At 37.9% G+C, this 23,029-nt stretch overlaps 1 protein-coding gene across 7 annotated transcripts in view; it reads right to left on the bottom strand.

Annotated features, from left to right (window-relative positions):
* Positions 1-7,312: 7,312 nt before the first annotated feature.
* Positions 7,313-23,029, bottom strand: part of LOC110456299 (suppressor of tumorigenicity 7 protein homolog) — a 60,230-nt gene continuing 44,513 nt past the window's right edge. For 4 of the 7 annotated variants that reach the window (XM_021506966.1, XM_021506949.1, XM_021506984.1 and 1 more), the window contains exons 8-15: positions 21,840-21,937; positions 20,011-20,125; positions 14,635-14,707; positions 12,271-12,400; positions 9,594-9,744; positions 9,247-9,339; positions 8,385-8,524; positions 7,313-7,968 (exon numbers count right to left, since the gene is read on the bottom strand). In XM_021506966.1, coding sequence (XP_021362641.1) covers positions 7,873-7,968; positions 8,385-8,524; positions 9,247-9,339; positions 9,594-9,744; positions 12,271-12,400; positions 14,635-14,707; positions 20,011-20,125; positions 21,840-21,937 — 896 coding nt within the window. In that variant the 3' untranslated portion in view covers positions 7,313-7,872. The remainder of the gene's footprint in view (positions 7,969-8,384; positions 8,525-9,246; positions 9,340-9,593; positions 9,745-12,270; positions 12,401-14,634; positions 14,708-20,010; positions 20,126-21,839; positions 21,938-23,029) is intronic. The other 3 variants (XM_021506977.1, XM_021506957.1, XM_021507002.1) reach the window with 1 other exon arrangement.

Raw genomic sequence — 23,029 nt, forward strand, 5'->3', positions numbered from 1 at the left:
TAATGTAAAGTCCTCCAATTGAGAACTGGGGTAGTGACGACTAAACACCAAGACACAGTAATGAGCGAAATAAAGCAAGTTCGACCTCAACCTTGCACAAAGAAATAAATTATTTCTTAATGAGACGGCGACGGTGACCATACAACATTGCCCCTGTCTTCATTAGCCTGCATTTGTCGAAAGCTGGTGCTTTAAGATTATTCAAATTGTGGTATCGGGAGCAAAATCCTTTGCGGCATGTAAACACTGAATTTTGAAAGCAGTTAATGTTACTATCAAGAAAGGAAACGTTCGCGATCGCTTGTTGTACAGCTTAGTTGTAAGCCGTCCCAGTTGGTCATGTTGTAGGTAAAAGTCGAGGTAAAAGGCTAAGCAGAAGAGTCTGTAGTATCTTTGATTTCAAACCCAGGAGGTTCTGTACGATCGACGTGGTTAATACACTTCTCGTTATTTAGAGACACCATGTCGTCAATATAGCTGTGGACTAGGCTAGGTTTTCGTTACCGGTCTTGATAAGCTCTACTAAATATGCAACCCCATATGAAGTCAAAACAAAAACAAATCGGCCGGCACAACCTGCTGAAAAGCTTAAGTCTTGTGACCGAACTCAACAAAGATATCGTCAACCATAAACTCAATCACCTCACGACTTCATCCTCAGTTTAGTCATACATGTTTCTCCAATTTGTTGTTTCTCGCTTCAGGTGTATTTTCTAAAATAACTCTGCAATACTAGAAATAGCAAAGATCGGATTGGAATCGGAATGAGATCTATCAAGTACAAATATCAAACGGTGTAAAAGACAGCGTTCTTTCGATAGGATTAAGGATGAATTTTACATTTTATCGCTGACTGTTCTAGTTACTCAACCAAGCCTTTATCCAACCTTCTATCATTCTCAATACCACTAAATCAGGGTTTCCGTCATACGACACTGTAAACTCCGGAAGTGGAAATATTTTAAATTATTTAGGAAAAAATGTAGATTTTAAGACCAATGAAGAAATTTTGATCAGTCTTGAATATCAGCACATTTAACTTTCCGCTCTTTACACTAACCTTCCTCATACCAAACTAAAGGAATACCTTCGTTCAATTTATATGACAGCTTTTTTCTTTTTTCCAAGAAAGAAGTACGGCGATATAAAAAGATGTTTGTAAACTAATTTGGAGTATATTCTTTGAAAAACACGACTGAGGCCAAATAAAAGATACTTGGATGAAATCGTGAGAAGGACCGAGGCATCGGTTGACAGTATCTTAGTTGAGTTCCAGCAGGCTTGGAAGCATTTCTAGGTGGCATTGCACCTTTTTTATCGACTTCTAAAAAAAAATTCATAGCAGGTTAGGTTTATTGTAGAGCTTATCGGGACTGGTTACAAAAACTTTGCATAGACTTGTTTATTAGTCCTTCAATTTCACTTTCAGATTTACCGACGATGTGATTTCTTTTAATAATAGTACATGTATAGACCACGTCAATCAATATACCCTTCTGAACTTGAAAATCAAGGGACACGCTTTTGGTTCCTTCTGCTGTCCTTTTTTACCTCAAGTTTGAGTTTTGATTGTGTAACTTTTGTTTCATAAGGCAAATGAGGCGACGTTGATTCTTGTTTTAAATTTGCATTCCACGCGTAAAACCAGCATGGCAAAACAAAGTTTTACAATAAGTCCGTACCTTGATAAATTGTTAGGAAAACGCACACAAAGCTTCATGTCCGCCTTAAGATGGGATAGACTCGCTCCTCTTAGCTGGCGTGTTCATTGTTTGTATGTATACTGAGTACATAGATTTCTTCTCTCGACTCTAGTTAGTGAGAGTAACAAAGTGAGTTGAATTGTAGAACGAGTTTTCTCTGGCCCTGACTTCAGACTAGACATTTTGACATATAGATGTCTGGTGTGGGGCTCCTACACCAGACGTCTATATGTCAAAATGTCTAAGTCTGGTGTAAGGGGCAGAGGAAACTCGGGCTAGTTGAGGTGGTGCTGATTTTCGGTTTTGAAATGAAGTTAGTATCCATTTTCTCATTATCGTTTCTTGTACGTTACCTCCTACACGAGTTGGTTCGCTCCACATTCCATCCCTGGTGTCTGCTGATTTGCTTGCGTACTAACTGAACGAAAGACTTTCCCTTGATCCCCTGTCAACATCCTAGATATCTGTTTATTCCTGCTGGTAGCGTATGGGTGTAGGTCATGCTGACACGCAGAGCCTAACAGGATTCATATCAGAAAGATTAATTCATTTTATATAAACGTTCTTATATAGGTTCGACTTGTTCAGTTCTTTTCCAGTGGCAAGAATAGTAGTCCTATCATCTGTTGGTGATATTTGTCGACGCTTGTTATGTAAGTTCTGCTTCCACTGGATCAAAAGTGTCAAGACTCCACAGTCCATCATAATGGCTCAACTAAACTAATGAAGTAATAATACTGAAGTTGCCAGTAACAAAATTGATGTCATGCTGAAAAGTTGAACTGACCTCGAGCTGCATACCAACAAAGAAAATGTATGTTTTGAAAACATGCAATGAATTGCTTACTTTTTCCAGATTAAACTTATTAGGTTCTGTTTTCCTGTTGAGGTAACGCATTATCGTGAAATACCCGTTACAGTAAATAGTATAGACAAAAAGACAAACACAATATTCATACTTTGTACGATAGTTTAATGAAGCACATACTGTGCCACACCTCTCCAGTGTTGTAGACTAACAACAGAGAGACAATAATCTCACATCATGTCATGGTTTATTAACATAATATACAACTGTGTCAGTCATCAGAAACCAAGGCAGGACATCTACCCTCAACAAGAAATATATCCTTCCTACGAAGATCATTTACCCTCAGCAAGAAATGCATCCTTCCAACCAAGAACATTTACCCAGGCAAGAAATACATCCTTCCACCGCAGGACATTTACCCTAACAAGAAATACATCCTTCCAACCAAGAACATTTACCCCCAGCAAGAAATACATCCTTCCACCGCAGGACATTTACCCTAACAAGAAATGCATCCTTCCAAGTAAGAACATTTACCCTCAGCAAGAAATACATCCTTCTAAGGAGGAACATTTACCCTACACAAGAAATACATCCTCCAATACTAGTTTAAGTTACTTTAGTTGAACAATTGAAGGTGAATTAGTTCTAGCATCCTTGAATTCTAGTTTATCGGCTCTAGCTAAAGAATCATTAAATAGAAAAGTAAAGTCTCTGGAAAAGGCTTTAATAGGCAATGCCTGTGCCTAATCCATTTGTGTCTTGAATGCAATAAAATTGATTTGAAATGAAAACAAGTAAAACATGAACTAGCCTTGTAGAATACTGCAATACTGTGTGGTTTTAGAATACTGGTAAATTGACTGAATGGACTAAATATAGCATCATGTCTATTCTATTACATTAGGGTTAAATACTTATAATCTACTCCTAGTAGAAGTTTATGTCTCAACCCTTTCACCCCTGTGTAACTTTAGTAGACCCTACCATGCATTGATATGGACGAGTCCATTACGGTCTACAGTGGTGAAAGGGTTACAGCAATATGTGTACAAAATGCTTAAACCATATTGAGAAATCTTTCAACAGAGAGATGAGAGCTACATGACCTGTCCGCATGTCTGTAGGTCTGGTTGGTTTATCCTTACAATGTACCAACCTAAAGTGGACACCGTATGATCAGGAAATTTCAATTAAGTCAGAGTTTTCACCCTTAATCCATGATATTACAACAAATAAAACACTCCTTCTTACTGCATGCCAATCAACCTATACAAAAACAAAATTCCTGTCTCGCCACTGATCTGCCCACAGGTTACCTGCCTCGGACAGGTAAGTTTACAGGTAAGTCCCTAGACAGGTAAACTGACACTAATTTAGGTAAACAGACAAAATCATTCATCCAGGCAGTACACACAATATTCAATCAATGTTTCTTGCATATCTTTCCAATACAAACTTCAGGAAAATATTAGGATTCTCTCTGACAAGTTATTACAATAACATTAATGCTAATATTATTATGTTACTTAAGATGTTGACTAATTATGGAATTTCAAGACTTAATCTCCAATTAAAACCAGGTGGTTTGACAGGAGTGACAAAGCTTTATCAAAACAGGTCAATGTCCAAAATCAGAGGACAACATTTTTCTAAAAAAAAAAATTTTTTTTTTTTTTTTAAATTATTATTCGAGCAATGGATATGAAAACAAAAATTCAAGTTCTACAGTTCATAGAAAACTGTTTGTCCATAAATACGTGGTGTTTTTCTTTACTGTGTGTCGGAGCAAAAAACTTGGCACGAGCCCATAGTTCTATCAGAAAAATACATACTAAAGCCTTCGTAACTCTCCCATTAAACCCTCAGGGACCAGGTGTGGTGTTTGGCATAGAGTTATCTACCCCTGGGGAGTAGTGCACTAACGTTTAATTACCTCCTCTTAGTATCTCTGGAGAGTTGATACCTTAGTTACAAGATTATGAATGATCAGCCCAGACATTACCGGAGTATCAGTCAACTTGGGAGAGGTCAGTTCTATACCAATCATTGTGTGTGGCGATGACCTGAGATTTATCATAAAACTTGTGGGGGGCTCTAAAATATGATCAGATCCCCCAGGCTGTGAGTAAATGATGAGCTGATGACAGTTCATTGTGGAGAAAGCTGATACAGATCGATAGCTAAATTGCCTACACCTGTTACAACTAATGTACCGGTAGTACACAGTGCATGTAGGAACTGACCTTTCCAAAGCACCTTGAAACTTTCACCCACTTTCAGACCCAATTTACACAGAGGGCAAAGGGAGGTAGATCTTATATAATAACAGTAAACACACTGGTAGTAAAAAGTTGACCTCCCCACTGATAAATAACACTAATACCTGTCTCCAAAGCTTTCTCTAGTAGTGGATGTAGAAAGGGGCCCTCTCCTATCACATCATATTATCAAGTAAAATGACACACCTCGGTTTATCTAAATTCTATAACCTGTATCCTAGTCGACAGAGAATTATGGACATAGATCTGTGTGGCAGAAAACCTGAAGCCACGATATATTGGCACATCTAAAATTTGGAGACAGCTGTCCTATTGAAAAACATTTTTAGCATTCAGATAAAAACCTTTGTTTTACCACTATATTTGAGGAATTGGAAGACTTAATTGAATTTTTCTGATTGCATATATATATATATATATATTTTTAAGGAATAATATTACGTTTTGAAATGTGATGATAACTTTAGTAGTAAAGAAAAATAATGAGGTAAGATATTGATCAACAGGATGCCTGAAGGTGCCTGCCAAGTTTTCATTAATTTATGTTCAAACATTGACCTGCAGCTTTTAACCCTCTCACCCCTATATAACTTTAGTAGACTCTACCATGCATTGATATTGATGAGTCCATTATGGTCTACAGTGTTGAAAGGGTTTTAAGGAAATCTAAGTAAAAGTAACCCTTGTGTGGTACTTAGACTAGCACATCGTCATCAGCAAAACATCAAAGCATGGAACAAAGGGAAGTAACTCTGTTATTATAGCTCATATCTGATGAAAATGAAATGTTGGTTTATTTCACGCAAAAAAAATACTGAATACTTGAGGTATGGGTTGTAAATTTACTGTTACATCAACAATGTTGGAAGCAAAGCTTAAATAATAATACTCTTCAATGAGCATGTTAAGTGATGGCGGCATCAACATGAAAACAATTAAAGATGTCATTCATTCATATTTCATTGCAAAATTATAGCCAGGATAATGGTGAAGAAAGTATGGTATTTTTTGCTGAACAGGTGATTATTTATCTTACTTTTTTATGTATGATCTACATCGTAACACAGCAACCACACAATGCTATCATTAACGCCATACCATCAGTGAGAACTGAAACTGTGACTTTGACCAATATGACAGACTCAAAAAACTCACATACTGTTCGGTCATCGTTTAGTATTCTTACTTACAAATTATGCTTAATATGAACACACTATTAGGGTACCCTGGGTATTGTCATAAACATATTTTACTGTAAATGATATATGATGACAACTTTTTATATTCAATAAAAAAATATGCAATGGATAAAATGGAAAACAAAAATGCATACCCTGAAGGTAAAACATATTTCAATGTTGAGTTGAATGAGGACTAGATAGCGTGCCCTCCATCTCTGTGGTTGAGGTGGATGGTCAGATCCAAAGGAGTTCAGAGAGAGGACAGCCAATGTTGCTGCCATGTTTGTATATATAATTCTAGTACATGTATATGTTTGTCACAGACCCCCCAGCCCTTAAAGTGTTAATACCGGTAGGGATCTAAAACGTCATGATAACAAGCAGAACACTCCTATTCAATCTTTATATATGGCCCTTCTTTAAAATAAAATTTTACTTAAGGAAAACTTCCCAGCCTACAAAAAGAGCAGATTGTTCTTTTTGATAAAAGAGAAATTAAGATGTTCCTTAACTTCCTTTTCAAATTTTGTTAAAATCTGATATTTTTAAATACAGCTATTTTAAAATCTTTTTTAAATTAAAATTATTTTTGTTTTACATTTTTTTCCTTGATCTTCCAATAACTTTTACAATTAGTAAACATACCTAAAAATATATACATATTAAAGTTTAAAAAAGGAATTATATAAATGAAGTTAAATAGAAAAATACAACACAATTTTTTGTTTCATTTCTTTTACAAAATGTCCAGTCTTTTGAGGGCTTTTCAATAGTTGAAGTGTCAATTGTCATTCTAAAATGTACCTAACTTTGCTGACAATAAACACAAAATCAAAATGAAAGTTAACTGACTACTCATCCGAATTATTTAGAAAATGACATCCTAAACAAACATATAATTTAGTCTGTCATATTTAAACATATTCAGGTGATGGAGACATAAAACGTTTAAAACAAAATATGTATGCCAACCAGAGTTACTTCCCTTCCTCCATTTTTAGTCTCCTAGTAGAACAGAGTATACATCATGTTCTGATAGGAAAGACTGTTTTATTGGTGTTTCAGGTAGAAGCTGTTGTTATTGTGCAGATATACAGTTATTTCTATTATGTTGTTTGTTCTAGTAACACCTGTTGTTTATGGAGAGAAGCCGGTGTTTCTAACTTGTTGATGTTTGCCCCTCCAGTAAACCAGGGGCCAGTTCAAATTCGTTTATGCGGAACAACCGGTTTGACCGTTTATAAATGTAACAATTTCGGGTATAAATCCTGGCGGACCTGCAAATGTTTATGCATGCCTTGCAAGGCTTTGTCAAGGCTCGCCTGAAAGCAGCATCAGATTACTAGGTCCGACCTTATCTAATAAACGAACAACAGTGGTCAGACCGGTTTGACCGTTTAAACGAAAACGGCGCAGTAGTTGGTTGGTGGATGCTGTTGTAGTGTGTTGTTGTCGACTTGAGTAGAACCAAATGGCTTCAGATGGACACTGTTGTTTACACCACATTGGCTCAAGTAAAACCAGTTGTTTACAACACATTGGCTCAAGTAAAACCTGTTGTTATTTGTAAATGAATGAGTGGACCCAATGTTCGATGAGAGATGATTTTGTTTCCAATACTGTTTTCAGTCTATGCCTTGGTTTCTGATAATTGCACAGTTGACAGACATTTATTGTATTTGGCGCATTAATAATGAGATTTTCCTCAGTCAACCCTATTAACTTCTGACCATGGAAAGGAAAGTTCCTTTGGGAAGTAATTGTTTTACATTGCATTATTTTCATTTGTCAATGTTCAGTAACCATGGTCAGCTTCAGATACACTTTTATCAAATCACTTCACTGGTCAGTGTGACCTTGCCAAGAGGTCAGTGTGACCTTGCCACCAGGCCTAGTCAGATACGAGACAGCTGATGTAGTAAGTTGGAAGGTAAGATCGCCTCCAGCTTCTCTAGGATGTAACTAATGGGCATATAAAGCCAGTTCAGCACCTGAAACATGCAAAAATATTTACGGTAAAAAAATGTGAGAATGTGAGAGGTTTTAGTTGTATAGTGTCCAAGTCCCTTAACCACCTCTGGCTAAACAGAATTTCCTTTTTGTCTGATAGTATAGTGTAATGGGAATAGTCCCCAACAAATGCCTGTATTTTTTAACTTCTTTTTTTTATATACAGGAAATAGTTACTGTACATCTCCAAGTCAACAAATCTCATAATGCATGTATCTTAAAATGTTTCGCTGACTTAGTTTAGGGGCCGGGATTGACTAGTTTGGTGATGGGGTTGTCAACTGGCTTGGATTTAGGGGCCAGAACTCATTGATTTAGTGATGGGGTAATTAGGGGCTACAACAAACTATTTTGGTGAAGTGATATCAATCGATTTTAATCTGGGGTTACTACTCACTGTTTTTGCGATGACACCCATTGGTTCTGGGTACTGATGTGTAAGAAGAGCTAGCAGAGCAGTAAAGGAACAGAGACCAGCTGTAAAGAGGATGAAAAACGGCAGCTCCTTCTTTGGATAGACAGAAACTTCATGATAAGCTGAAAGAGACAAAATAACGCGCTTATTTTTACAAGAATTTCATTTTTCTGGTTTTAAAAGTTTAGTCATTTCTAGGAACAAAGGTGTATCTAGTACATGATGAGATCAGGGTAAATATTTGTATTGTTCTGAATTACATTTGCTACTGAAAATAAAATAACAAGCAAATCACAATCTTTAATGTTCTCATTAAAGAGGTAATACTTCAGTGTCTTTTGCACTAAATCAAAAGAACTAAATCATATAATAATCATTGAACATACTATCACTTTGTTCTTAAATATCATAAATAGTTGAAGCAGGAAATTATGATCCACAAAAGTTGACAATTGTTACTGGTGTGCAGAGAAATTGACTGCTTTCATATATATACATTTCAAGAATATGTATGTTATCTGAAATATCATATACTTGTAATTTGTGTAAGAGTTACTTCCCTTGAACAAGAAATTTCCGCAGTCCTGTCAATGTATGCAATCTCTTGCATCATTAATTAATATCTGATTTGTATATAAGAGTTATGTCCCTTGAACAAGAATTTCCGCAGTCCTATCAATGTATGCATTCTCTTGCATCATTAATTAATTTCTGATTTGTATATAAGAGTTATATCCCTTGAACAAGAAGTCTTATCTAACAGAACTTTCAGTGGAACTCTTTGGGAATGGAGATACATGTCAAAATGAATAGCACAGAAAGCCTTTAATGGTCGATAACTTACGAGGAAGGAGTTCTCTGTCTGCACTTTCTGTACATGTGGGGTAGGGATAAAACAGATGGCCCTTCTCCAAGGGATAGGGAATCATCCTAAAAGCTGCAAACAAAATATTCAAAATATTGAATCCCAGTTTGATCAGTCCCATGAAGCAATAACTACGTAGCTATTTAAACATAGCTACTGGCACTTTCATTGCTACAAAACCCTGAAGATTTCATTTTTTTATTCTAAATATTTATATTTTATGAAATGAGAAATAATTCCACAATAGATATTTTTCAGTATTATATCAGTCAGAATTCCATTATTTATACATAAAATTCTATTAATTCTATGATGGGTACACTTACTGCCCTCCCATGTACAGTGTAACAGGTTTATTGCACCCTCGACTCGTTTCCAATGTTGAAGGTGGAAAAAGGCATAGGCTATTGCCTCGCTGTCTCCCCGCTTGAGGATGTGTTCTGGAGGTAAAATGAGGCTCTTCATCTCTAGTAAATACTGAAACAGGAACACAGACATACATCAACAAAAGTCAACAATTCAAACCTAGCATTTGTAATGTTCCTGTATTTATTATAATTTTATTTATTTCCAGAAATTTTTCAAGTACATGTACTGCTACAGTACTTTTACTCTTCTTTTTCAGCTAGGCTTCATACTGTTGCCACTCAGTACAGGTATAGAAGTTTATTACAGACAGCACCTCTAAACCTTTTGATTTTGAGATATCTTCTACAAATCAGTAATCCTTGAAAATTTCCCTATCTACTCCCTACCAACCATGTATACATGGAGGTTGAACCCTCCCCTCACTACCATTCTTGTATACATGGAGGTTGTATCCTCCCCTCCATACAAGTCTTGTATACATGGAGGTTGTCCCCTCCCCTCCCTACCAGCCTTGGGTACATGGAGGTTGTACCCTCCCCTCCGTACAAGTCTTGAATACATGGAGGTTGTACCCTCCCCTCCCTATCAGTCTTGAATACATGGAGGTTGTATCCTCCCCTCCGTACAAGTCTTGTATACATGGAGGTTGTACCCTCCCATCTCTACCAGTCCTGAATACATGGAGGTTGTACCCTCCCCCCCCTACCAGTCCTGTATACATGGAGGTTGTACCCTCCCCTCCCTACCAGTCCTGTATACATGGAGGTTGTTACCTCCTCTCCCTACCAGTCTTGTATATATGGAGGTTTTACCCTCCCCTCCCTACCAGTCTTGTGTACAGGGAGATTGTACCCTCCCCTCCCTACCATTCTTGTATACATGGAGGTTGTACCCTCCCCTCTCTACCAGTCCTGAATACATGGAGGTTGTACCCTCCCCTCCGTACAAGTCTTGAATACATGGAGGTTGTCCCCTCCCCCCCCTACCAGTCTTGTGTACATGGAGGTTGTACCCTCCCCTCCCTACCAGTCCTGTATACATGGAGGAATGAGGTTGTACCCTCCCCTCCCTACCAGCCTTGTGTACATGGAGATTGTACCCTCCCCTCCCTACCAGCCTTGTGTACATGGAGGTTGTATCCTCCCCTCCGTACAAGTCTTGAATACATGGAGGTTGCACCCTCCCCTCCCTACCAACCTTGTATACATGGAGGTTGCACCCTCCCCTCCCTACCAACCTTGTATACATGGAGGTTGCACCCTCCCCTCCCTTCCAGCCTTGTGTACATGGAGGTTGTACCCTCCCCTCCCTACAAGTCTTGAATACATGGAGGTTGTACCCTCCCCTCCGTACAAGGCTTGAATACATGGAGGTTTTACCCTCCCCTCCCTTCCAGTCTTGTGTACATGGAAGTTGCACCCTCCCCTCCCTACCAGCCTTGTGTACATGGAGATTGTCCCCTCCCCTCCCTACCAGCCTTGTGTACATGGAGGTTGTCCCCTCCCCTCCGTACAAGTCTTGAATACATGGCGGTTCTACCCTCCCCTCCCTACCAGTCTTGTGTACATGGAGGTTGTACCCTCCCCTCCCTACAAGTCTTGTATACATGGAGGTTGTACCCTCCCCTCCCTTCCAGTCTTGTGTACATGGAAGTTGCACCCTCCCCTCCCTACCAGCCTTGTGTACATGGAGGTTGCACCCTCCCCTCCCTACCAGCCTTGTGTACATGGAGGTTGCACCCTCCCCTCCCTACCAGCCTTGTGTACACGGAGGTTGCACCCTCCCCTCCCTACCAGTCTTGAATACATGGAGGTTGTATCCTCCCCTCCCTACCAGTCTTGAATACATGGAGGTTGTATCCTCCCCTTCCTACCAGTCTTGTATACATGGAGGTTGTACCCTCCCCTCGGTACAAGTCTTGAATAAATGGAGGTTGTATCCTCCCCTCCCTACCAGTCTTGTATACATGGAGGATGTACCCTCCCCTCCCTACCAGTCTTGTATACATGGAGGTTGTCCCCTCCCCTCGGTACAAGTCTTGAATACATGGAGGTTGTTCTATCCCCTCCCTACCAGTCCTGTATACATGGAGGAATGAGGTTGTACCCTCCCCTCCCTACCAGCCTTGGGTACATGGAGGTTGTACCCTCCCCTCCCTACCAGCCTTGTATACATGGAGATTGTACCCTCCCCTCCCTACCAGCCTTGTGTATATGGAGGTTGTACCCTCCCCTCCGTACAAGTCTTGAATACATGGAGGTTGTACCCTCCCCTCCCTACCAGTCTTGTGTACATGGAGGTTGTACCCTCCCCTCCCTACCAGCCTTGTATACATGGAGGTTGTACCCTCCCCTCGGTACAAGTCTTGAATACATGGAGGTTGTACTATCCCCTCCCTACCAGTCCTGTATACATGGAGGTTGTAACCTCCTCTTCCTACCAGTCTTGTATATATGGAGTTTTTACCCTCCCCTCCCTACCAGTCTTGTGCACAGAGAGGTTGTACCCTCCCCTCCCTACCAGTCTTGTATACATGGAGGTTGTACCCTCCCCTCCCTACCATTCTTGTATACAATGAGGTTATACCCTCCCCTCCCTACCAATCTTTTGTGTACATCCCTAATATTTACCAACCTTAGGTACATGGGGGTTGAACTCTACAGCTCTGTGTATGGCCTCGACGGCTGTCATTTCGGCCGTACTTAGGCCTCGTTTGGACGCTATATCTGGCGAGAATCTGTGGATGACAGAAGCATCAGTGAACCTGCTATCATTATCACTTGTCCACAAAGGCACATGCAGCATGCACACTCCAACACACACCTTACCAGACTAATGTCAGCATACCATCTACCCATACTAACCCAACACACACCTTCCCACACTAATGTCAGCATATTGTGCACCCAAACTAACCCAGGCACATACTAGGTTCATGCATTGTTATACAGCGAAATTGATGATAACCATGAGCATTGTATACTAGGAAGTGTTTACAGCAGTTCACCCTTTGTAAGGGAGATGTTAGTACATACATTTACTTCATGAACTGTGAAGGGTTAAATTATTCACCCCTACTTATCTAAACTGGACTTGCCCAGTCTTTGATTTTGGTAAGGTTCAAATGTGACTTTAGGGGTGAATGGATTAAATGACCACTGGGCAAATATGAAATTATTTTGAAGTAGAATTATTCCCCAATAGAAAGCACCCGTGTTCAATTTTGTCAGTAACAAGAGGCCCAATGGACTGAATCGCTAACCTCACACTGAAAGGTGGACTGAAATACAGCTACAGGGAAAAGATCAGTTTTTGATTCAAAAGAATCTATTAAAAGATTGAAACATATGACCCCTGTCACATTGAATATAATCATTCATTTGAACCAAAATGGTAGCCCTTCATCCAAGCATGCTACAGGCTAAGTCGTTTAATGTAAAGAGTTGCACTTTGGTCAGGTGAGCTAAAAACATTTAAGTGAACCCCTGAAAACAAGTTATTTATAGACCATCAGATCATCACAGACATCAACCCATCACCCCTGAAATTTCATAAAGAACTATTCCATCTTTGAATTGGAAGGGTTCAAACGTGTCTTCAGGGGTGAATGAGTTAAAAGATGTTATTGAAGTCATGGGGTGTGTGTGTGAATAAGTTAGGTTTCACTATATATATAATTACAACATTGAGTGTGACCACTCCCCTCTGTATGATATCACATCAGTAATAAAACAATCTATCATGCAATAAGCACATCAAAGTTAAGAGCTAACAATGTGTTATTTTTACATCCTTTAACTAACAGTAAGACTGAAACATAATGTCTTTTTCATTTTAAGCGTAAACTAAAAAGTCATTTCTATACATCGTTATTTCTGAATGTTCAGTAGGGGGGTTTACATACCTTATATTTCACACAATGCATATATGTTCAGATTAATTTGCAAAGAGAGAGAATTGGTAATTTATATATATTACGAATATGTAAAATAAGGAAGACAAAGCTGTCACTGTTCCTATGATGACTTCAAGTCCCGGTTAAAATGTTGTTGGAAAACAATCATGCAAATAAGCATATAAAGTACTTTAACCATTTCACCCCTAAAAAACTTAAGTAGACTCTACCATGCATTCATCTGGATGAGTCAATTATGGTCTACAGTGGTGAAAGGGTTAAAGTTACAATAAACCTTGTCGTGTAACAAATTCATCCATCACCCTAGTCCAGCCACCTAGTGCTAATTTCATCCCTCCACAGTAAAACACTATATCTTATACACTGAATACAGTTAAGCTATATATATATTGACAATCATTCTCATGATGCCTTTGCAATTATTACTGACAGTGAAAACTGGAAAATACAACACTTCCTAGAATATAATACATTAAGTAACATATTATTTCCATTAGCTGGTGACCAGAGCTGAAATCCTTTATTAGTCTGATGTACAGTATCTTGTTGCGACTGAATGCATCCCTGATTTTACATTCCCGCACAAGAGCAATGATTGCCCTTCTCAGATTTTCAACAGGTTTGGCTATTAATGAAATGAATATAGGAATCCTTGTAAAAAAGTAGGCACTTTAATAACATTCCACACTTGATACCGCTGATTAAAACATGTAAATTGATTAAAATTGAAGTGAAGCACGGATACTATCTGAATATTGATTTTTAACATTTTCACCAGCTTCTCATACCCCTGTACCCTAATTAAATAATTAGCCTTTGTCTCCCTAACCCCCTCCCAAGCCCCAATTTACCCTACACCTCTTTTACTTTTGCCCATCCTCCTGGTAACATCCCCCCTCCACCTTCTTCAGCGTACATCATACACTTTATCATTATCTTCCTCTCCCCTTTTTACCCAACATCTTACACTTTTCCACCTCTGTCCCCTCCCCCCTTACCCTTCATCTAAGATTCCTGTTTCTCCCCTAAACAACCTGTGTGACCCCTGCCAATGACCTTGAGAGGTCAGCTGAGATACTTACTTGTCAGCTACTGCCCTTGCTTTTAGTAGTGCTGCTGTGTAACATATAGTGGCGGATTTAGGTAAACTGATATCTGTAAGGGAAAAAGATACAAAGGATCAGTCATCCAATATCCTCCCGACAAATTAACACAACTCACAATAGTTTGTTAATCACCTGAACTGATTAAGGATATGTGACATGTTACAAATCATACTTGTGTTTAGTGTTACAGATATCTCTTTAAGGGTGTATCCTACCTTATATGTTATACCTGTGGTTAGTGTTACAGATATCTCTTTAAGGGTGTATCCTACCTTATATATTATACCTGTGATAAGTGCTGAAGATATCTCTTTAAGGGTGTATCCTACCTTATATGTTATACCTGTGGTTTGTGTAAGGGATATCTCTTTAAGGGTGTATCCTACCTTATATATTATACCTGTGATTAGTGCTACAGATATCTCTTTAAGGGTGTATCCTCCCTTATATATTATACCTGTGATTAGTGCTACAGATATCTCTTTAAGGGTGTATCCTATCTGATATATATTATTTGTGGTTAGTGTTACAGATATCTCTTTAAGGGTGTATCCTGCCTTATATATTATACCTGTGATAAGTGCTGAAGATATCTCTTTAAGGGGGTATCCTACCTTATATGTTATACCTGTGGGTTGTGTAAGGGATATCTCTTTAAGGGTGTATCCTGCCTTATATATTATACCTGTGATAAGTGCTCAAGATATCTCTTTAAGGGTGTATCCTACCTTATATGTTATACATGTGGTTAGTGTTACAGATATCTCTTTAATGGTGTATCCTACCTTATATGTTATACATGTGATTAGTGTCACAGATATCTCTTGAAGGGTGTATCCTGCCTTATATGTTATACATGTGATTAATGTTACAAATATCTCTTTAAGGGTGTATCCTATCTGATATATATTATTTGTGGTTAGTGTTACAGATATCTCTTTAATGGTGTATCCTACCTTATATGTTATACATGTGGTTAGTGTTACAGATATCTCTTTAAGGGTGTATCCTACCCTATATATTATACCTGTAATTATAAATATGCAGAAGATCGGTGTTGGGGTGTTATATATTATACCTGTGATTAGCGTTACAGATATCTCTTTAAGGGTGTATCCTCCCTTATATATTATACCTGTGATTAGTGCTACAGATATCTCTTTAAGGGTGTATCCTCCCTTATATATTATACCTGTGATTAGTGCTACAGATATCTCTTTAAGGGTGTATCCTCCCTTATATATTATACCTGTGATTAGTGCTACAGATATCTCTTTAAGGGTGTATCCTCCCTTATATATTATACCTGTGATTAGTGCTACAGATATCTCTTTAAGGGTGTATCCTACCGTATATGTTATACCTGTGATAAGTGCTGGAGATATCTCTTTAAGGGTGTATCCTACCGTATATGTTATACCTGTGATAAGTGCTGGAAATGTCTCTTTAAGGTTGTATCCTATCTGATATATATTATACCTGTGGTTAGTGGTACAGATATCTCTTTAAGGGTGTATCCTACCTTATATATTATACCTGTGATTAGTGTCACAGATATTTCTTTAAGGGTGTATCCTACCCTATATATTATACCTGTAATTATAAATATGCAGAAGATCGGTGTTGGGGTTTTCTGCCTTTAGGCCTGTATAAAGTAGTTAATGGTGAGACGCTCTGCTTTCAGGCGCCTGTATACAGTCGATTTGGGGCTGTCTACTTCAAGGCCTGTATACAGTAGATAAGTGTTGGGGCTCTCTACCTTAAAATCCCGTTAACTTAATGGTGCTTATAAAAACCAGGCTCCAGATGTTATTGATCCGTTCATTCAGCCTTCGTGTACCTTTTATATGTATCATCTCTCTGGATCAACCATTTCTGCATTACCATTTATAAAAGATATTTCATGTTTTCCTTAACTTGGAACTCTTTTTTGCAAAGGAGATAAACATCACAGGAATGTATCTCTTTTGTAAAAGAGATAAATATCACAGGTAGCATACAATATACATTGATATGTTCCATTTCAGACTGTTTAATAATTCAAATGTGATTTAATATCTGTACACACTTCTTTGCATAAACTCCTAGGCCTGTATTCATGAAACCCTTCCCATGCTCAAGCATGGATTCTGTGCTCAAACCAACTTTCTTGTTACTCACTTAAATCATGTCAAACGATCAAAATGTCAAATGTAAACATTGAAAACAGTATTCGGGTTCAAGTCTCTTTAAAAAAAATCCAAATCTGTTGCAAAACAAGATTTGTTTATGAATTTATAATCAGACCAAGAAATTAAGCTTGAGCACAAAATCCATGCTTGAGCATGAGAACGGTTTCATGAATACGGGCCCTGGTATTGATGTTATCATCAGAAAAAGATCTTGCTCGTTTTTTCAATAACCTAACTTGTCTGTTACCCTGACAGTGTCATTAAGTGTAAAGCAAGATAATTTTTTGAGGCAAATTTTCGTTTCAAAAGAGCCGCCGCGCCATTGAGGTCAAGAAAATTCTATGAAAATGTGGAAACGCATGAACCATGGAAGGAAATAATGCTTGTGACCTATAGTTTGTCACGGGACTGTAGATCAGAAACAATTAAAGTGGCAGGAATTGGGTATTATTAATACATACTTCCCAACTCTCCCTTTTTGGAGGGAAACTCCCAATTTCGGACCCAAAAATTGAGAATTTTCAACCAGTGCATTAGGTAAACTATTCCTATTTTCTAAGACATGATGAATTCATCTGAAAGATTAGCTCAACAGAAGACATTTTTAATGGTGAATGTACACACATATTTAATTTAACTTTGAGCACACATACTCTCCCCTATGGAAATTTTAAAAAGTTGGCAGATATGTTAATACAAATTACTGACAGCAGTTCATTTTTTTTATTCTGTTATCCAGGTTTCTTTACATTTTAATTAAAAAAAATATTTTTAATTTTTTTGCAATTCTATAATGAAATATTTTCATATCAAATGTTCATGGTATTGGCCTAACACATCAGATGATCGTGCTTCAACAGTGGAGCCCCAAAAAATCAATATAGCGGTATCTACGTAGCTACTGAAAGAATTGTCCAACAACACTAAGAGAAGCAGAGGAGTAGAAGACAGCAACAACCCTCTGGTGGCCCTGCCAGTTAAGTACAGCATGTAGCTCTGCAGTGAATAATTCATCATTTGTCAAATTATCGTCACCGATGTGCCACAAAATGCAGTATTATTTGCATCACTGAGAATGACATTTAGGATCCCCTTCTTTCCTAATGCTGGCTGAAACACATAACATTTATTGATGTTTTTTTCTTTTTCTTCTTCTGTAAATAAAATCGCCTGAGAAAGATGCAATGCAGCAGTGCAGAGAATAAATAATGGGATTTTGGTGCTCCAATCTATACACAGGGAAATTGTATTCCCGTTTTCCTGTGAAAGGCCTATCAATACATTGCATTAAAGTCTGGGTTTCCATTGAAAAAGGGCAGAATGCAGAAGGATGGTCCAAATGTACAGCTGTTTTTGTATAACTCGATCCCTCTGAGACAGATGACTGTATAGTAATACATGTATATCCAACAAAACATTTATCACTGAGATTCAATTTTCTTTTACAATTGAAGACCAGGTACCTCTATTACCATGTTTTAGCCTGACAATCAAATTATGTGTGTGTTTGTTAGTGGTTTTTCTTTATTCAGAACAAAAGAATCCATATAAGGGCCTCCAAAACCACAAACCATCACACAGTAAAGTCTGTTTGGGTTTAGATTTCTGTCCTAATATTTAGTTCAACAAAGCCTATAGAAGTTTATTGTATTTCTGTCTCCGACATCTGTTTTTGATGTCTCTCACATTGATTTCTATTACATTACATGTATTACAAAAGCCGGTCAGGAATTCAAGCATTTCACAAGTATTTATTCAGCTACATTGAAAACTAACTGCATTCTCTGTGAGATGTGAATACCTCAATACATTTCCTAAATCTTTTTTTTTCAGTATTAGTTGCAGTGACCTAGACCCTTTAGTGACTTAGGATACTGAAACATAAACTCATCTGTATGAGGTATTATAGCACTCAACACCTGTGTGAAAATCTTAGAGTACATGAGGATGCTGAAACAATAACAACTTTCTATTTAAAGCAAAAATGAGCTAGTGACCTTAACCTTGGGCATCGGAGAAGAAAACATCACATCTATCTAGGTATTTATATACTGAATACTTTTACGAATTTTCCTTCTGATCTGCTTAACCCTTTCACCCCTATGTAACTTTAGTAGACTCTACCATGCATTGATGCATGATCTGGATGAGTCCATTATGGTTACAGTGGTGAAAGGGTTAATGATTAGGATGACTGGGTAATGACAAGCATTTTCTATTTAGAGTAAATGAAATTGTTTTTCACACCAGGACTTTGAAATGACAACTCCTTCATGATGTGCAGAACATTTGTATAAGGCTTTGCCAAAACTGGACAGAACATAAACATGGTAGAGAAATGACAGACAATTTCATTTATATTAAGCAACATTGACCTAGTACATAGGATGAATATCTGTTTAAGGTTTTGATGTCATGAAATTTTCATTAAGCTTCATCCAAATCTAATTGAATATGAAGATGTTAGAGTGTGTTGACAATCATTTTAACAGTACCTTTTGTATCAGTACCTTGAAATGAGATATTGTTTGGGGTATAGTAGTACCAAATATTTTCATTTGGTTTCATCCCAATCCAAACAACGAAGAAGGCAGTTGGTTCATGACACCTTGATGTATGGTCTGACTGGGGAAACAGGCCAGGCAGCCATGACACCTGGATGTGCCTGTATGGAGAGATCAGGCAGCCATGACACCTGGATGTGCCTGGATGTGCCTGTATGGGCAGACCAGGCAGCCATGACACCAGGATGTGCCTGTATGGGCAGACTAGGGAAACAGAGCAGGCAGCCATGACACCTGGATGTGCCTGTATGGACAGACCAGGCAGCCATGACACCTGAATGTGCCTGTATGGGCAGACTAGGGAAACAGACCAGGCAGCCATGCCACTAGGATGGCCTGTATGGGCTGACTGGGGAAACAGGCCAGGCAGCCATGCCACCTGGATGAGCCTGTATAGGCAGACTAGGGAAACAGGCCAGGCAGCCACAATACCTAGATGTGCCTGTATGGGCACCCACAGGCAATGGGCGGTGCAGCCATGACAACTGGATGAATTTTTATGAAAACACAAGGGCAATGGGCCAGACAGGACAGGTTACTTGTTAATTTTTTCCCCCTCAAAACAAAAGTAAACTGTTTATCAGGGTGCCCTAGTGTTTAGACTAATCAATACTCACCATCATATTTTGCTAACACAGCCTGGACATCTGCATAGGCCTGTAGTTCTAATAATGCATCTATAAGATTCTCGTGGATGTTGAATAAGTTCAACATAGGAAATTCTTTCATAAGCTGAAAAACATGAAAGTGAAACAGATTTTATAAGCTGAATAAATATGAAACAGACTTAGATGTAAATTTACAGTTGAATATGTATATATGCCATGCGATATATAACCAGAGATAAGCCCACGCTCACTAATAAGCCCACCCCTTGATTAACATATGTTATAAATAATGGGCAGATCTTGAAATATGCACTTTCTGGATCAAGGATTAAATTCTAGTATAACATTAAAACCTATCTTTTATGTAGTGAAGGATTAAGACCCATCAGCTTAAAGCAAATCAATTATGGTAACAGCTAAAACTCGAAGTTATTTTGAAATAAAGGAAGAATTCCACATAATCATTTATTTAGAAAGTCATCACTTGATAATATATATTTGACAAAGATAATGACATTTGTACATTTTAATAAAAAGATTCAGACAAAAAACGATGTTCCAACTTTTCCGTACTTTCATAAAATTATGGAAAACAAAGACCAGCTAGGTAGCACTTTTATTTTGCAAAATGTATTTAAGAACTTAACAGTTCATGTGTTAAAATTTTCCCAAAAATTAAGGTAGCTTGGGAAATCGGAAATACAGATTTTTCATTTTTCATTTTTCATTTTTGGCATTTTCAAACTTCAACATCTGGTCAATGGAATAAAAAACTTAAATGCAAATTCAGCTTCCATTGCTGGATGGAGACCTAATGGTTTCCCCAGAGAGAGGATAATGCAGCACTATGGAGATAAAACATTGGCAAAGTCCAGCATCTGGACCAAAACTATTCGAGTTCTTGGAAGGACATTCCAGGTTTTGATAATGATTTTGACATAAAAACAAGACCTAAATGTCTTGCAAATGCCAACTAGAGAATGCCACATTGGTTGCAGATGAAATAGGAACTGTATAATTATAGATCAATATAAGGCAAGCTGTTCCCCATATTTTAAATATGCTGTTTAACTACACCTGTGTTATTCCATGAGTTTGAGGTGATTTCTGCCGCTCTGTACAGGTATAATAGTGTCACTGTACTTGCACTAAACAACCCCAGGGTTCACAACAAATTTACATGGAAGGATAATATCATAAACATCTGAGCTCAATATACTTAACACTTTGTGTCAGCCGCACACCTAGTACCAGCTTAAAGTATCTACTGTGAAGTAATGTATTAAGTACCACATTTGAAGTAATGAGGGTGCTTGTCTAATATGAGCACTTCCATGGATTTCGAAAATATAACTTATTGGAAATTTTAAATTATGTATATTAGGGCAGTTGACTGAACTCAAGCTGTAGAACAGGAATGTTTTCTGTAGGAGTGTACAATCCCACTAGCCCGACACCCAAAGCGGGTAGATTTTGTGTCAGGGTTAGTGAACATTTTCAATATCAACTATGAAAATATTGGTCAGGCTAGCAGAATTTTTCAAAAATTGCATGAGCTACTTTTTGCAGTTGTGAAGGAGGTAAAAATAATTACACAGCAAAAAGTTTTAACAATCAATTAAGTTCAAATGAACCAGAAAACCTCAAAATTCTGAGATTTTTGTTGGTAAATGGAAAACCACAAACAAAAACTACCTCTGATTGTCCAATGTTATACTGTATTGTGTGTATTTTCTTGAAAACACAGCTAATGAAATGCAGTAATATTCGAAATCTAATTCAAGACCATTCCCACTAAAAAAAATCTCATTCAATACAGATATTGATTCCAAACTTACCTCTCTCATCATCTTGACTGCCTCTCTTGTACGTCCCAGTTTTCTGGCACACATTGCTAATCTGCGCTTTATATACACTATCACATTTGTATCCCGCCCTGTAAAAACCAAACATTAATACATATTTGTAAAAACATCAGCTGCCTTTAAATGACTAACAGAGACTCAAACATGAATCATTACTGGCTGATTATACAGGCAGATTAATCCTCAGGTATTCTAGAATCCTTATAATGCTATATATTCGAGACACCACACACATGTCAGGGTGAAAGATTGATTTTTTGTGAAATATAAAGAATGTGATTGCTTTTTGGTTTTGGTTTTTGTGAGTTTTACATCCTATTAACAGCTATATATGGTCATTTAAAGACGTGTCAGGTTTTGGTGGTGGAGGAAAGCCGGAGTTCCCGGAGAAAAACCACCGACCTACGGCCAATACCTGGTGACTGCCCCACGTAGGCCTCTAACCCGCGACCCAGTGGTGGAGGGGTAGAGGTAGCAGAATGTCCGACGCCTTAACCACTTTTATATTGTGATGTATCAACAGTCCATGATTTTTCCTGTTCATTTCAGGAAATGATATTTCCTTTAGTTTGAGAAAATTTGACAGCAAATTGATATGTTAAAATCCACCGTTTCTTGATATGGAGAATCTATGAAAAAAAATAAGTAAAATCAATTGTCCCTTTTTTTTTTTTTAAATTTAAATTTTATTTTATTTATCAAATTGGAAAAGAGGAAAGTCTCAATCTTATTCGGAATAGAGCCAAAATTCTGTTCCAAACATATCCACAGCAAAACGTCTGTAGTCATTAATTAGCACCTATGGAATCCTACGTGTTACCTGATTCATTGACGTCATCTTGTCTTTTGGACAGAAAAAATGTGTTGACAAGATTTAATATAACAATTCTTGTCATTTATGATCAGTTCTTGATTTTTAAAATAAATGGCAAAGATGATATTTCACGTTGATGTCAAATCATGGGAGAGAAAGGTGGATGCAAAAAAAAACTGCAATGATTCATGTGCCAAGAAAACCGACAGAGGCAGTGGATAAACAAATGCACCCCTCGTTATTAGGGGGGAAAAACAATTTGGAAAGTGCAGTAGCTATTATCTGCAATATCGTATTCTTCAAAAAATAACCCTAATTTTTTTTGAACCCCCCCCCCCCCCCCCCCCCC

The sequence above is a fragment of the Mizuhopecten yessoensis genome, unplaced genomic scaffold (assembly GCF_002113885.1).
Source record: "Mizuhopecten yessoensis strain PY_sf001 unplaced genomic scaffold, ASM211388v2 scaffold1011, whole genome shotgun sequence".
NCBI lineage: Eukaryota > Metazoa > Mollusca > Bivalvia > Pectinida > Pectinidae > Mizuhopecten > Mizuhopecten yessoensis.